Consider the following 12455-nt stretch of genomic DNA (forward strand, 5'->3'; position numbering starts at 1 on the left):
CTGTTCTACAGATTACACTGTTCTACACTGGTGTTTTGGCCACTCCTGGGAAAGTTTGCCAAAAATGTCAAGAATTCGCAAATATTCCCAACAAACAGGTTCTGCGACAACTGACCTTCTAGGTAATAAGGTTAAAATGCATCAAGTTGTAAGCCAGTCTTTGCAAACCTCAAAATCGCCTGCGGGGATCACGCAAAACCTCGGATGGTTCCTTGCCTTATGGGTGGGGCGCATCGGCTCCATAAAGCACCCGGCCCCGCTGGCTCCACAGCAAGAATCAAGGCAGGATCCGCCTCGAGTTTATTCCAGGATAATGCTACAAGTTACTGTATTCCAACTCAACTGTGAAATTAAAATCAAGAGCGAAGGAGAAAACAAAACAAACAAAAAACCAAAATCAAACCAAACAAAAATAGCTGCCACAAAACCAGAGACCACTGGGAAAAGGCATGTCTGGAACCGTCTATTGCAGCTGCAATTGTTGACTCTGGTATTTTTTTTCCGCTTTATCTCACTGAATTTTTTTGTATGACCAACTGCAACATAACTGGATGTGTATGACACTTCTAGGTTATGTTACAGCACTGTACCTACCTTAACTATTCCACTACTCTACTAAGAGGTTTTAAAAATAACATTCATTCTTATATAAAAAAAATTTCCAGAGGCAACACCACTACTGTTCCACAAAATTCCCCAAAAGACTCTAATGTCACATTACTGTGAAGTAAACAAAGAGTTGAGACAATGTTTCAGGTAGCACTGGGCTAGAAACAACTCTTTTTTGAAATGTTGTTGACTTTCCTAATACAGGCTTAGCAGCCGTAACACGATTAAATAACGAAATGACATCTCAGTAAGTCCAGATTTTACCAGTGTTTAAAAATTTACACTGAAATTTATAATTCCTTGAATCAGCAACCACAACAAACACGTTTAAAATATATTATATTTTGACATCTTTTTAGGCTTACACCTGGATACTACCTCAGAGCAGCAGATAAAAAAAAATTCCTCTTTAACAGGAAATTTAAAAATTAAACATACTATGACTGCTAAACAACTGAACAACTGGTGCACATTTAGGATCAACTTCTATCAGTTCCTGATTTTACAACTATTTCAAGTTAAAAGACAATTTATTTTTTTTTAATTAATAAGATTCAAAAATTATAAAAAGCCTTTCTATTCTTCTCTAAAATATTTATCATAATATTTTAAAGTAAATCTCACTTCAAATTTATGGGCATTTAAAGGTCAACAGACATAATTTGACAAAGAACTACTAAGACACTACTAAGACAACTCTCTACATACTGCTTTCATAATTCAACAACCAGATCTTCAGAGATTGAGAGAAAGAGAGCAAGGCAGGGGGGCCTGAACTGCAGAGAAAGTATTACAAAAAAAAAGCAGATAGCTACAATAACTAAATATATTATAGAGATGAATCAATCTGGAAGAGTTGTGCTAACCGGTCTACCAAGATCTGCCAGAAGGATTCTGCACGCTGCCAGGGTACCCAGTATTTTAGATTATAGCTGGCTCACTGAAGCACTACATATTTAAGTATATTTGTAAATAAGTGTAGGCATGCCCCGGGGGTGAGAAGAAAGGAGAGGGAGGGGGGAAGGGAAATATCAATGGTCTAGTACAACTAGGGAACAATTTTAAGAGGCACCATACTTCACATCACTACACACACCTACTAGCTCTCTGTGCCAAGAGAGGCTAGGAAGCTTTTGTAATCCCTGCAGCCACTTAAGATAACACAAAACTGAAGTGGGGCCACAGGCTGCAAGGACTGGCAGGCACCAAGGCATATTTAACTTCACGCCACACAAGAAGGTACTTCATCCCATTTATCCCTCACATGCTCGCGCTGGGTGATAGCGCCTCATGAGACCAATGCACAGCACGATCTGGTACTGGCACTTTATTTTTGTGGACTTGTCAGAGATGTCCTAAAACTAGCATCAGAGATAAACCCATAAAAATCATCCAAAAGAAATCAAAGATTTAGTTGACAGCAAAAAACTATCGCTGAAAATGCCATTTAATTACATTCTTTGTTTTCAAACATTTTCAATGAGAAAATCCTGCAAAACAAATTCAGTAAGACTGAAAGATTCCTAATGAATGATCCAGAATTTATTCACAATTTATAGTTGGCAATACCTTGATAATTAACTTAGGCATCTCAAAAACAGGAAGACTTGTCTTTCTGCAGTTTGAAGCATTTCACTGCATAGATCTCTGTTCAGATAGCTAGTCTTTCTTTTATCCTCTCTTCAGTGCTGTCTTTCACTGTTCTAGCAATTTTAAGCATCAAAACAGTTGCCAAGCAATGTATAGTCAGCTCATTTAATCATTCTTCATAAGCAAAAATGTTCTCTAAACCTCCAGTCATTTCTGTGGTACATGTACTTAAGTGGTGAACATTAACTTTTTTTGACCCAAGAGCATGTTCCACATAGACTGGTATAAGCACAAGAGTGCAGTTTTTAATTCTGTTATGTAATTCTATAAGCAACACTGCAATGGCATGTCACAAAATAATAGCATATTATGAGATGGAGCCTAAATTGCAAATGGTCAAATTCCTTTCCACTTGCTGTACAAGAACAGCAGAAATGCAGCGACAGCAGTCAGCACCAGGCCTGATAAACAGACTCATGGCCCACATTTAAACAGACAATGGAAGTTCACAGGCTGAATGAATCACTTAGGGTATGGCAAGACGAGGGAGAAAAAATCTGGAGGAGATTTTTAGATTTGGCCTCAGTAACAGAAAGAGAAGTGAACCAGACTTGACCACACAAGCATTTGCAGAGGCAATTGGCACACTCCTGTTCCTCACTCCTACATCCAGGATCTACTACTCCTTGTATTCAAGCATGCACGACCACTCTGAACTGACTTGGGCATCAAGTGAAACAAATACAAAGATAAGTGATTTTATTTACATTTAGTTTTATTTCTAATTTGTTCTCACCTCCTGTTTACAAGCTAGGATTTGAATATTATGCATGCCATTTTTGCTCCAATGCTTTTGCAATCCTGCCCTATGTGACTGCACTAAAGGGAAACATATTCCTGGCTAAGACCAGAAAAAATGAAGTCTTTCCACACTGCAATCTTTAATTTAACTTCTTTATCACTGGGTTATTTTCAAAAATACTCAATATTAGTGAGCACATAGCAAACTTTTTTCAAACAGGAAAAGAACATCTGGATGAGTTCATCTATGGTCCACACAGAACAGGTCACTCAGATAAAACGAAACTTCGTTTTCACACTTCAGAGTATTTTTATTTCTAGTTTATTGTCTGCAAAGCTTGGATTCTGAGCACTCTTGAAATTATTCCAAAGAAGTCTTTCAGGTATCCAAGCATTTCTCAGCATTTAAAACTAAAACATAAGAATCCCTCATCTACTTTAAAGTCAGTTTTTGGCACTCTTTAACTAAGAAACTTATAAATGAGGACTTGACAAGGTTTGCCAGCTTTGTGAAGCCAAATAGATGAGTAGATTACTGACCAATACTTATTTTCTCAGAAAATTGTGTACTGATAACAGTTTTAGTTAAGGATGGGTATTTGTACAGTCTTACTTCTTTTAGCATTAAATTAAGATGAACCAAAAATCTCAGGCAATTCACATGAATCCTCCTTGGGGAATTTTACACAGACCATTCTAAAATTAGTAAATAAAGTTTCCGTGTCTACTGAAACGTCAATAAAGGCTAAGTTATATTTGCAACTTGTTGTTCAAACAGTGCCAAGTTACTTATCTGTGATGCAATAAAATTGCCATGAGCCAAGACCCTTGACAGAAAAAGCAGGGCTACATTTTGAATAGGACAGAGTTACCAATTTTATTAAAAATGTGCACTAATAAAGACATTTAAGATGTTTCACCATATGCTAACCTGACATTGAAAACCTAAGTTTTCCACCTAGAACACAGCAATCAATTCCATTTTTGCTCAATCATGAAAAACAGGAAAATGCCTTTTTCTTTTTGCAAGTATAACTTCCCATGAAAAGTTTAAAGACCACTTGGAGACAATGCAACATCATAAAACTCTGTTCTCAGATCAACTACATCAATATTTACAGCAGCACTTTCCTAAAGGATTTAGGCTGTTTAAGAAATCTATTTTCATTACATTTAAACTAAATTACAGGTTTGACAGGTATGAGAAGAATTGAAATATCTGATGCTAGGAAATGGTCAGAAAAATTATGCAAAAAAAAATGCAACTATAAAAACCAGGTACAAACCTGCAAAAACACTGTTTCATCCGTTTGTACTTATATTCTATTTCTACAAATTTCTGAAGATCACTGAACATTTACTCTCACTGGTCCTCCTGGCTTAAATAAAAGAAGCCACGACAGCATATCAATGATCATAATGGAATTAGCTGGCAAACATGCATATACGTAGAGGAGAATACAGTCTGCTTCATATGAATCTGGCAAATAGAAAGTTTGCAAAAAAAAAGTTTGTGAAAGAGAGGCTATTTGGTAGTCATCAAGGCTCATGTTGCATCATTTTTCCCAAATAAACACACCTCAATATTGTGACCATGGCTTGTTTTCTTCTGCCTTTCTTTTGATTTATCTGCTGTATATAAAACAATAAAGCTGAAATGATTGCTTTTCTGCAGTGGAAATGTACGTAACATTAATCACTGGTGGTTCTTTCGTACTATCTGCCTTATGAGAAAAAATATTTTATAGAAGACTTTTACAGCATTTCTGCCACTTCATCTTTCACTGAGAATCTCAGAAATTTGACCCACATCATCATACATGAAAATCTTATACAAAACTTCTTCAAATTGTATTTATCTTCTATTTTATTCGTCAAACTGTATCTTTAGGACTTTTCCATTAACTTAATAAGTGATTTCACCAACTCACTGCTCACTACTTTTTCTCTGAACGTTTTCAGATTATCCAGCTATCAGAACAACGTCTAACTAGAAATTTAATCTAACAAGAGGACCGTTATCTGAAAGCCAACAAACTGTAAATATCAACAATTTCTGAATCAAGTAACAAATGTCCTAAACCACACTATAAATAGCTCCAGCCATCTGTCTGATTTGCCCCTTCTCCTCAATACTTTAACTTGTCTATCTCCAAGGACACAATCTTACCAAGTAGCATGCCTGGTTTCATTGCCTGCCTCTTGCAGCAGAAAAGCAGCAGCAAGGGGCATGACCCCCATCCATGACCCCCCCCAGTGAGCCAACATTACTAAATCTGACTTCCACACTCCATCTCAAGTGTTTATCTATTACTTCCATCACATTCCTTCTATTACAGCTGTTTGCTATCATTTAACCACATTTTATCTCATTTCGTTATCTCTTTCCCTATCATTTGGGTGGTGTTTTCTTGTTCTTTTGGCACTGTCTTACAAGGACTATTTTTAACAAAGCTGTAGAAACACAAGCACATTGTATCCACCCATTCTCCCTAATTTCCTTGCAAACCTTTTCAAAGGAAAGTTTACCCAGGAAAAATAATTTTCATGCAATGCTATCAGGTCCCACCACTCGTATGGAAGCTACAACTCCAAAGAAACAAGTTACTAGTTGGAGGAAATGAAAACTACAGGAGTGATGAGGACAAAAGCTAGAAAATTCCTTAGCAGGATGGGGGGTTGTCCATAAACACAGCTACATACAGCACAGCAGTTTGTTGCAATTTAAACCATTTGTGAAATGCGGAAAAATACCAATGTCTGCAAATCTGCACTTTTGCCAGAAAAATGTTTGTCAGAAGCAGAACTTTCCACAGCAACATATGCATTGCTTACGTTTCTAGTCAAAACAAAAGCCACACACACACCCCACACACCTTCCAAGCTCATCCAGCCTTGTTGCTCGCTGGGACAAGGACGTGCATTGGCAGCGCTCGGCTCTGCGGGGTCCCAGCCCCCAGGGCAGAGCTCCCATCGCTCCCCAGGGGTGACAGATGGCTAATTAAACGGGAAATAACATCCCCAAGAGATAGTCACTCCCAACCAGTCAGAAGATGTAGGGTTAAGGCAATACACCAATATGGGAGGCAGTTCAACCCCTGCTTGCCTCAAGCAAAGATATGGATTTCAGTGCCCTGGACATGCATCTGATCCAACTCTCTGCTATTTTCGGATGGGCTTGTCCAACATATAATGACAACTCTGAAATGTCTCTGTGTCAGTCCAGAAAAATGCAGAACGAAAAAACCTGAAGTTTAAAATTTGCAGAACAGGAAACATTGTCTTGTCAGCTCTCCCAAGCAGCTGCTAGAAGAACCTAAGAAAAGGAAAATCACTAATTTCTGAAAAGATATGAAAAGTAGGTTATAATGCCATAAAGCACTGTCTGTGAATTCTTAAATGAGGATTAAAAACTTGAGTATTCATCCTAGTTAATTACTCCACAGGGCATCACGAAAGTCTATTCTTAGGATAATTTTTCAATCTGCAGATGTCAAAGTACTGTAAACAGAAAGCAAGCATTAAAAGTTAAATATGTAATCAGCAGATAAGCATCTAGGGGAACCCCATATTAATCTGTTTTCATTCTTATTTGATATACACAGCTTACTAATGATGCTAGCACAGATATAAATACTGAAGTCCTCTTTTGCCTTGAATGAGGAAAATTATATAATAGAGGCAACAATAATTTCAAAAGGTTCAAGGAAAATAATTATAAAATCAGAATAAACATGAGTGTTAGCCAGGGAAAGCAAAATATAGGCACTGATAGGGAGAGAAGCCTTAGAAAGCAGTACTAGACCAGTAACTAAGAAGTTACCCGGCCTGCTAACTCACAAATATTATGAGCTTGGGTGTGTGTCACCTGAGCAAGCACCACAGAAAACAACAGAAAGGTATTCTACCTGACCAGCACATTTAGTGCCACACAGTTAATTAGAAGGATAAGAAAAAGAGAAAATAAAAGAAGCCTAGAGAGGAAGAAAAGGAAGCCAGGAAATCACAATGGGACTGATTTACAAGGTGGTTTTTTGGAGAGAGGGTGGAGTGGAACTAACCAACAGCTACAGAGCAGAAGCCAAGCACAGTAATACTGTGGCATAAGGTATCCCAAGTATTTCAATATCATGGCAGGTAAGGAACCAGAGATAAAAGACGTCTACCTCTTAGAAACAAGATTAATTGCAGGAAAAATTATGGGATACTATGACCTTTGCCCCACAGCCTCCCAAGAGTGGACGGATAACCTAGCACTGGAATTTGCATTGGATAAAAGTACAATGAGGAGCACTGCATCTTTATCTCGAGAGAGAGAAACTGTCCAACCTCAAATTTCCATTATTCTGTTAAACATTTCCAAATACACAGGCCAACAAAGGACTTCAGAAGGAGCACAGACCAGGTCTTTAATTAACACTGCTCATGCTTCAGGTGCACAATTTCTAAAAGCCACCCTGTAGCTGCTGAACCCCTACCACAAACCTCTCACATGGATCCAAGAACATTCATCTGCAAATGGTCACAGCAGACGTTAACGCCTGATGTCTGGAGAGATAGCCAAGAATTTTGCACCTTCCTGAACATGACTCTGCAGCAGATAAATGCTGTTACAGCTCATGGCAATGCCAGCCACAGCTAATTATAACTTTATTGAGATGTTTTGGCAAGAGTCAAAGGCATTCAAGCAAACAACTTGTGACGGGGTTATCTGCCACTGATACTACATGACTTCTGCAAATAGTCTAAATACTCAATTTCTTTCCTCCTGTTTCATCCGTAACACCAAGCTTTTGAGGGATACCTAGGGGAGGAGGAAGGATGGCATGCTGATGAAGAATATGATAAATATGCAAAGTGTTATTATTTTAATGCACTGGCAAAACTTCATAGGTCCTGTAAAAAAGACTTTTTTTTTTTTTTCCTCCAAAGCAATATTTGATATCTGTCTCAGCTACGAATATATGTCAAGATATTTATGGGCCTCCACTGGATATACAACATGTGAGGTTATTACATAGCTATACATAGCTAAGCTAGTAACTTTCTACACAGTATTTACTGGATGTAGTGAATAGAAATATGATTCTGTTACTAACCAATTTCTCATTGAATCATGGATATTGAAGTAAAGATTACTCTCTTGTTCTCATGACCACTTCCTTTAAATTCCTACAAAGGCACACTCGTTAAAGAACATCACACCTACCACTCTTCTCAGAGCAGTTATTTGATGTTACTGTAGAAAGTAAAATTAAAAAGATGGGGAAAAAAACCCAACAACAAAACAACCCAATAACCCAAAAAACAGAGAAGTGGTTTGCATTGCTAAACAGACTCAGGACTCTCTTGACAAAGACTGTACTTTCAAGGAAAGCCATAGAAAGAAGATATGGACAGGAAGAAAGAGACAAAGAAAGGAGACCTAAAAAGGAAACCCGTAGACACTTTTCAGTCTCAAACATGGCCAAATGAAAACCAAACAGTGGGCTGCTAGCAACATGGCCAGCGTTAAGGTTTAACACAGGGCTTTTCTTGTAAACACCAAAGAGGAACGAAGGTTGCATTATCGACTGTAATTGGAGTTAATGCAACGCGCCCATCATGAAGTATCTGACAGCAATGGCTCTAGGCCAGCAGCTCACAAGTTCTTTAACCACAAGATCACTATCAGTCCTTTCATGCATTAATGAGCGTATCAACCCCATCGCTTTTCAAACAAAAACACTACATAACGTGCCCCACAGTAGCGACGGGGATCCAGCCGGTCCCACGGGCCTAGCCCCTGTGCGGGCGGGGCGGCACCGAGGGCCGGGGGCAGCCGCGGCACAAGCGGCGGAGCACCGGCACGACGGGGGCGCGCAGCTCGCCGGGGGCAGATTTTAACACGGCTTATGAAACTGATGACAAGTTGGGGCGGCCGACCCCGAGGGGCATCCGGAAAACTCCGGGGAGGCGGCGAGAGCGGCACAGCGCGCAGGGCCCGCTCCCCGCCGGGCAGGGCCCGCTCCCCGCCGGGCCGGCCGCCACGTCCCACCCCCCGCCCGGCCGAGGCGGGGGGCGGCCGCCCTCGGGGGCAGCGACACAGCCTGGCCGGCCGCTCCCTCTCGGGAAAGACGACAAGCCGTGGCAGCGCCCGGGGCGGCCGCTCCCCCTCCAGCTGCGTAGGGACAGGGGACACGGAGGGGGAGCGGCCGCCGGAGGTGTGGGGGGGGTAGAAGGTCGCGGGTGTTACCTGCAGCTCCGCCCGCTCCGCCTCCCACTCGGCGCGCTCCGCCTCGAAGCGGCCCCACTCGTGCTGCAGGAAATGCAGGATGCCCGGCACGCTGTATTGAGCGCGGGACGCCGAGAGCGGCGCGGCGGCTCCGGAGGCTGAGACTCCCCCTCCTCCGCCGCCGCCTCCTGCTGCCGCCGCCGCGGCCGCCGCTGCCGCCGCCTCGCCCGGCTCCAGCCCCGGCCCGCCCGCCGGCGGCGGCAGCAGGAGGGCGTTGTTGTTGTTGTTGTTGCTAAAGAAGACGCCGGGCCCCGCTTGCTCGTCCATGGCCGGGCCGGGTCCGCCTGGCTCGCCGCCGCCGCTCCCGCCGCGTCCCGGCAGCAGCAGCAGCAGCAACAACCTGGGCGCGTCCCGCCCGCCGTCACCGCCTGACAGCCGCCCCCGCCCGCTGCTACGGTGGCCCGGCGGGGACAGCACCGGAGAGCGATTCGCCCCGCCGCCTCGCGCGGCATCTTGGGAAATGTAGTTCCGTTGGATAGCGGGAAGGACTCCCCGATGGCCGCCTTCACCCCGCGCCGCCCGTAATTCCAGGGATGGCTTTCGGACGGCTGAACCTCAACGCCCAAACGTGCGGTCCAGTCAGCTGGGCGGGGGCGAGGGAGCCGGCGGCAGGGGCAGGGCAGGGGCAGACCCGTGCCTGCAGCGGGAGAACAGGGTAATGGTCACCTCCACCCCCGAGCGGGATTTAAACGGCTTGAGCTCTCCCGCTGCCCACCCCAGGGACACGGGAAGGGCAGGTGTCTCGCAGCAGTTCCACGTGTTCCGCTCGGGCCCTGCCCTGAGCAGCGCTCGGCCTCTCACTGCCAAAAGCTGGAAACCCTGCCCAGGGCTACAGGGGTTTCTTGAACTTCGTTTGCAATGCTGGGAAGGAGAGCGACACAACATTTTTCAGGAATTGCCACGCTGCCTGTTCCGCGAGGAAAGGGAAAACAGGAGCCTGTGGGGTTGAGGGCGGCAGATGTGGGCAGCACTGCCCTCTCCCCATGGCACCAAGGCACGAAGCTGGGCTCCCTTTCCACGCCATGTGCGCCCCAGCAGCAGAGCCTTGCTGAGGGCGGACGAACCATCGGGCTGTGCCGAGGGCCAGGCAGAGATGTAAAAGATGCTGTGTAATTTACACATGGGAGCCGTGGGGCTCCCGAGGGCGCTGGGGACGCGCCCCGCTTGTGCCCCTTGCGCCCTTGGCCGTGCCCCGGGCGCAGCGGGAATGCCCCGCTGCCTTCTCGGGCAGCGGCTCCTGTTCCTTCGTGGCTGTTCGGAAGCACGGGCGCCTGCTCCGTAACCTGCCCGCGGAGTTTGAGCTGAGGCTGGTGGACGATCTCCTTGAGAAAGACCGCTAAGGAAGCTTACCTAGAGCATCGGGAGAGCAGAGGGAAACGAGAGAGAAAACACGGGACAGGGAGCGTGATCTGGGGGACCTCGACAAGGAACCCGTGTAGAACAAGGCTCACCCAGAAAGAAAGGAAACAGCAGAGAGATAGATGAAAGATGTGAAGGGGAAGAGAAGCAAACAGTTTCATTAAAAAGCACATTTAAAAGGCCATTGACAAAGAAAAAGATGAAAAGGACAGTGACAAACAACAATAAGCACTACGGCCATTCAAGTTACTTCAGTTTTTTTAATCAAATGGAATTTGATGCCAAAATATTGTGTAAAACCACATGATTATAACTTTAGTATCAGGAGCAAGCAGAGAAGCAAACGAGGACTAAACTGGGGAAGGATGTATACAAACAAGACTTGTGCATGTTGTAGACAGCCACACAAAATACAAAGAAAAATCTCTCCTTTCTCTATCTCTCTACATCCTATCTAGTACCATTTTTTCTTCTGCTAACCTTTTTCTATTGATCTACTGACTTCTTAAGTTATGCTTGGTTGCTACAATTTCCCCCCCTCTTCTGAGTTTTCAGACATCTTGTCACCTAGTCTAGCCAAAACTTAAAAGAGCTGAAATAAAACTTAAGGTAAACAAAACATGATTATAGACAAAATCTTTCCAGAAGTCATTAATTCCTAGACTACCTGATGGAGAGGAGGGAATTTAAAACAGGTTGTAAACTTGTTTTCTGTTTTACTTGCAAAATGTTTGTGTTGAATTTTGAACTGGAAAAGCTTCTTTAATACTTTCAAATGTTAAACTGGTTCAGAACTTCTTCTAAGCAAAATAGATTCATAATGCTGGAAAGACTTATTAGAAAGGGATATATTTAAATCAATTTAATTCCCACTACCCATACAGTAAGATGAAAAACTAGTGAAGTTACTTTCCTTCTCATGTACAGCACATGATTTTTACTTCTGCATATATCTTTACTCCTGTAGAACAACGGAACAAAACTTGATTATCATGAAAAAAAAAAAAGAGATTCGAGTACGCACCACTTGCTGTGTCCTCACTTTAGTACTAAAACAGTCCCCTTGAAATAAAAGCATTTCTGATTTTATGTTAAGTATTTTGCACACAGCCAACTTACCATAGGGCGAAAGAGCATCGTCTTGACCATTTTGAATAGGTACTCAAAGGGATATTAGATAAGGTCTTAGTGGAAAATAGAAAGCCTAGAGGCAAGTATCTATGCAAAAATAGTGATCTACAAATATTTTAAGCAGATATTGGTCATATTCAATTCTATTTACTATCCCTTTGTTATATTTGAAGTCGAAGCATATGAAATATGCAGTCTTTACAGAGTATACAGAGAAACATCAGAGATGAAACTCAGCAGGCCTAGTGGAGACCTCTGGTTATGTTACTTCTCTCTATAAAGCAAAATGTATAGAAAGATCCCTACAAAAGCCCATAAATTCAATAGCTGTGTCAAAAAATTCATGTAAGTCAGTCTTATATACACAAGAAAATACACGATTCTGCACTTCTGCCAATAGGAAGGGTGAGGCCTGGCAGCAGACCAACACTGGGAGTCCCTGGCTGTGCACTGCAGGTTTTGCACAGCACTTGAGCCATAAGCCCCAAAATCTGCACTTCAGACTCACTCAGATGTGAGGGGAGCCACATGCTTTTGAAAAAAGCCTGGTAGGGAAAGGAAAAACTGCAGGAGCCTGGCTCTCACTTGTGTTCTGCCTCTTGAGTCAGTACAGTGCAAAGTGCTCCAGTACCTCAGCTTGCAAACTTTATCAAGGACGACAGGTACGATGTATTCAGAAACTAAAATCTAG

The 12455-nt window shown here is 43.0% G+C and overlaps 1 protein-coding gene across 4 annotated transcripts in view; it reads right to left on the bottom strand.

The window, feature by feature from the left end:
* STRN (striatin) overlaps nt 1–9556 on the bottom strand; it is a 67505-nt gene extending 57949 nt beyond the window's left edge. For all 4 annotated transcript variants that reach the window (XM_088161356.1, XM_014876692.2, XM_014876708.2 and 1 more), the window contains exon 1: nt 9236–9556. In XM_088161356.1, coding sequence (XP_088017482.1) covers nt 9236–9541 — 306 coding nt within the window. In that variant the 5' untranslated portion in view covers nt 9542–9556. The remainder of the gene's footprint in view (nt 1–9235) is intronic.
* Nucleotides 9557–12455: the final 2899 nt, after the last annotated feature.

Source organism: Sturnus vulgaris, chromosome 3 (genome assembly GCF_052056855.1).
Source record: "Sturnus vulgaris isolate bStuVul1 chromosome 3, bStuVul1.hap1, whole genome shotgun sequence".
In the NCBI taxonomy this organism is placed as follows: Eukaryota; Metazoa; Chordata; class Aves; order Passeriformes; family Sturnidae; genus Sturnus; species Sturnus vulgaris.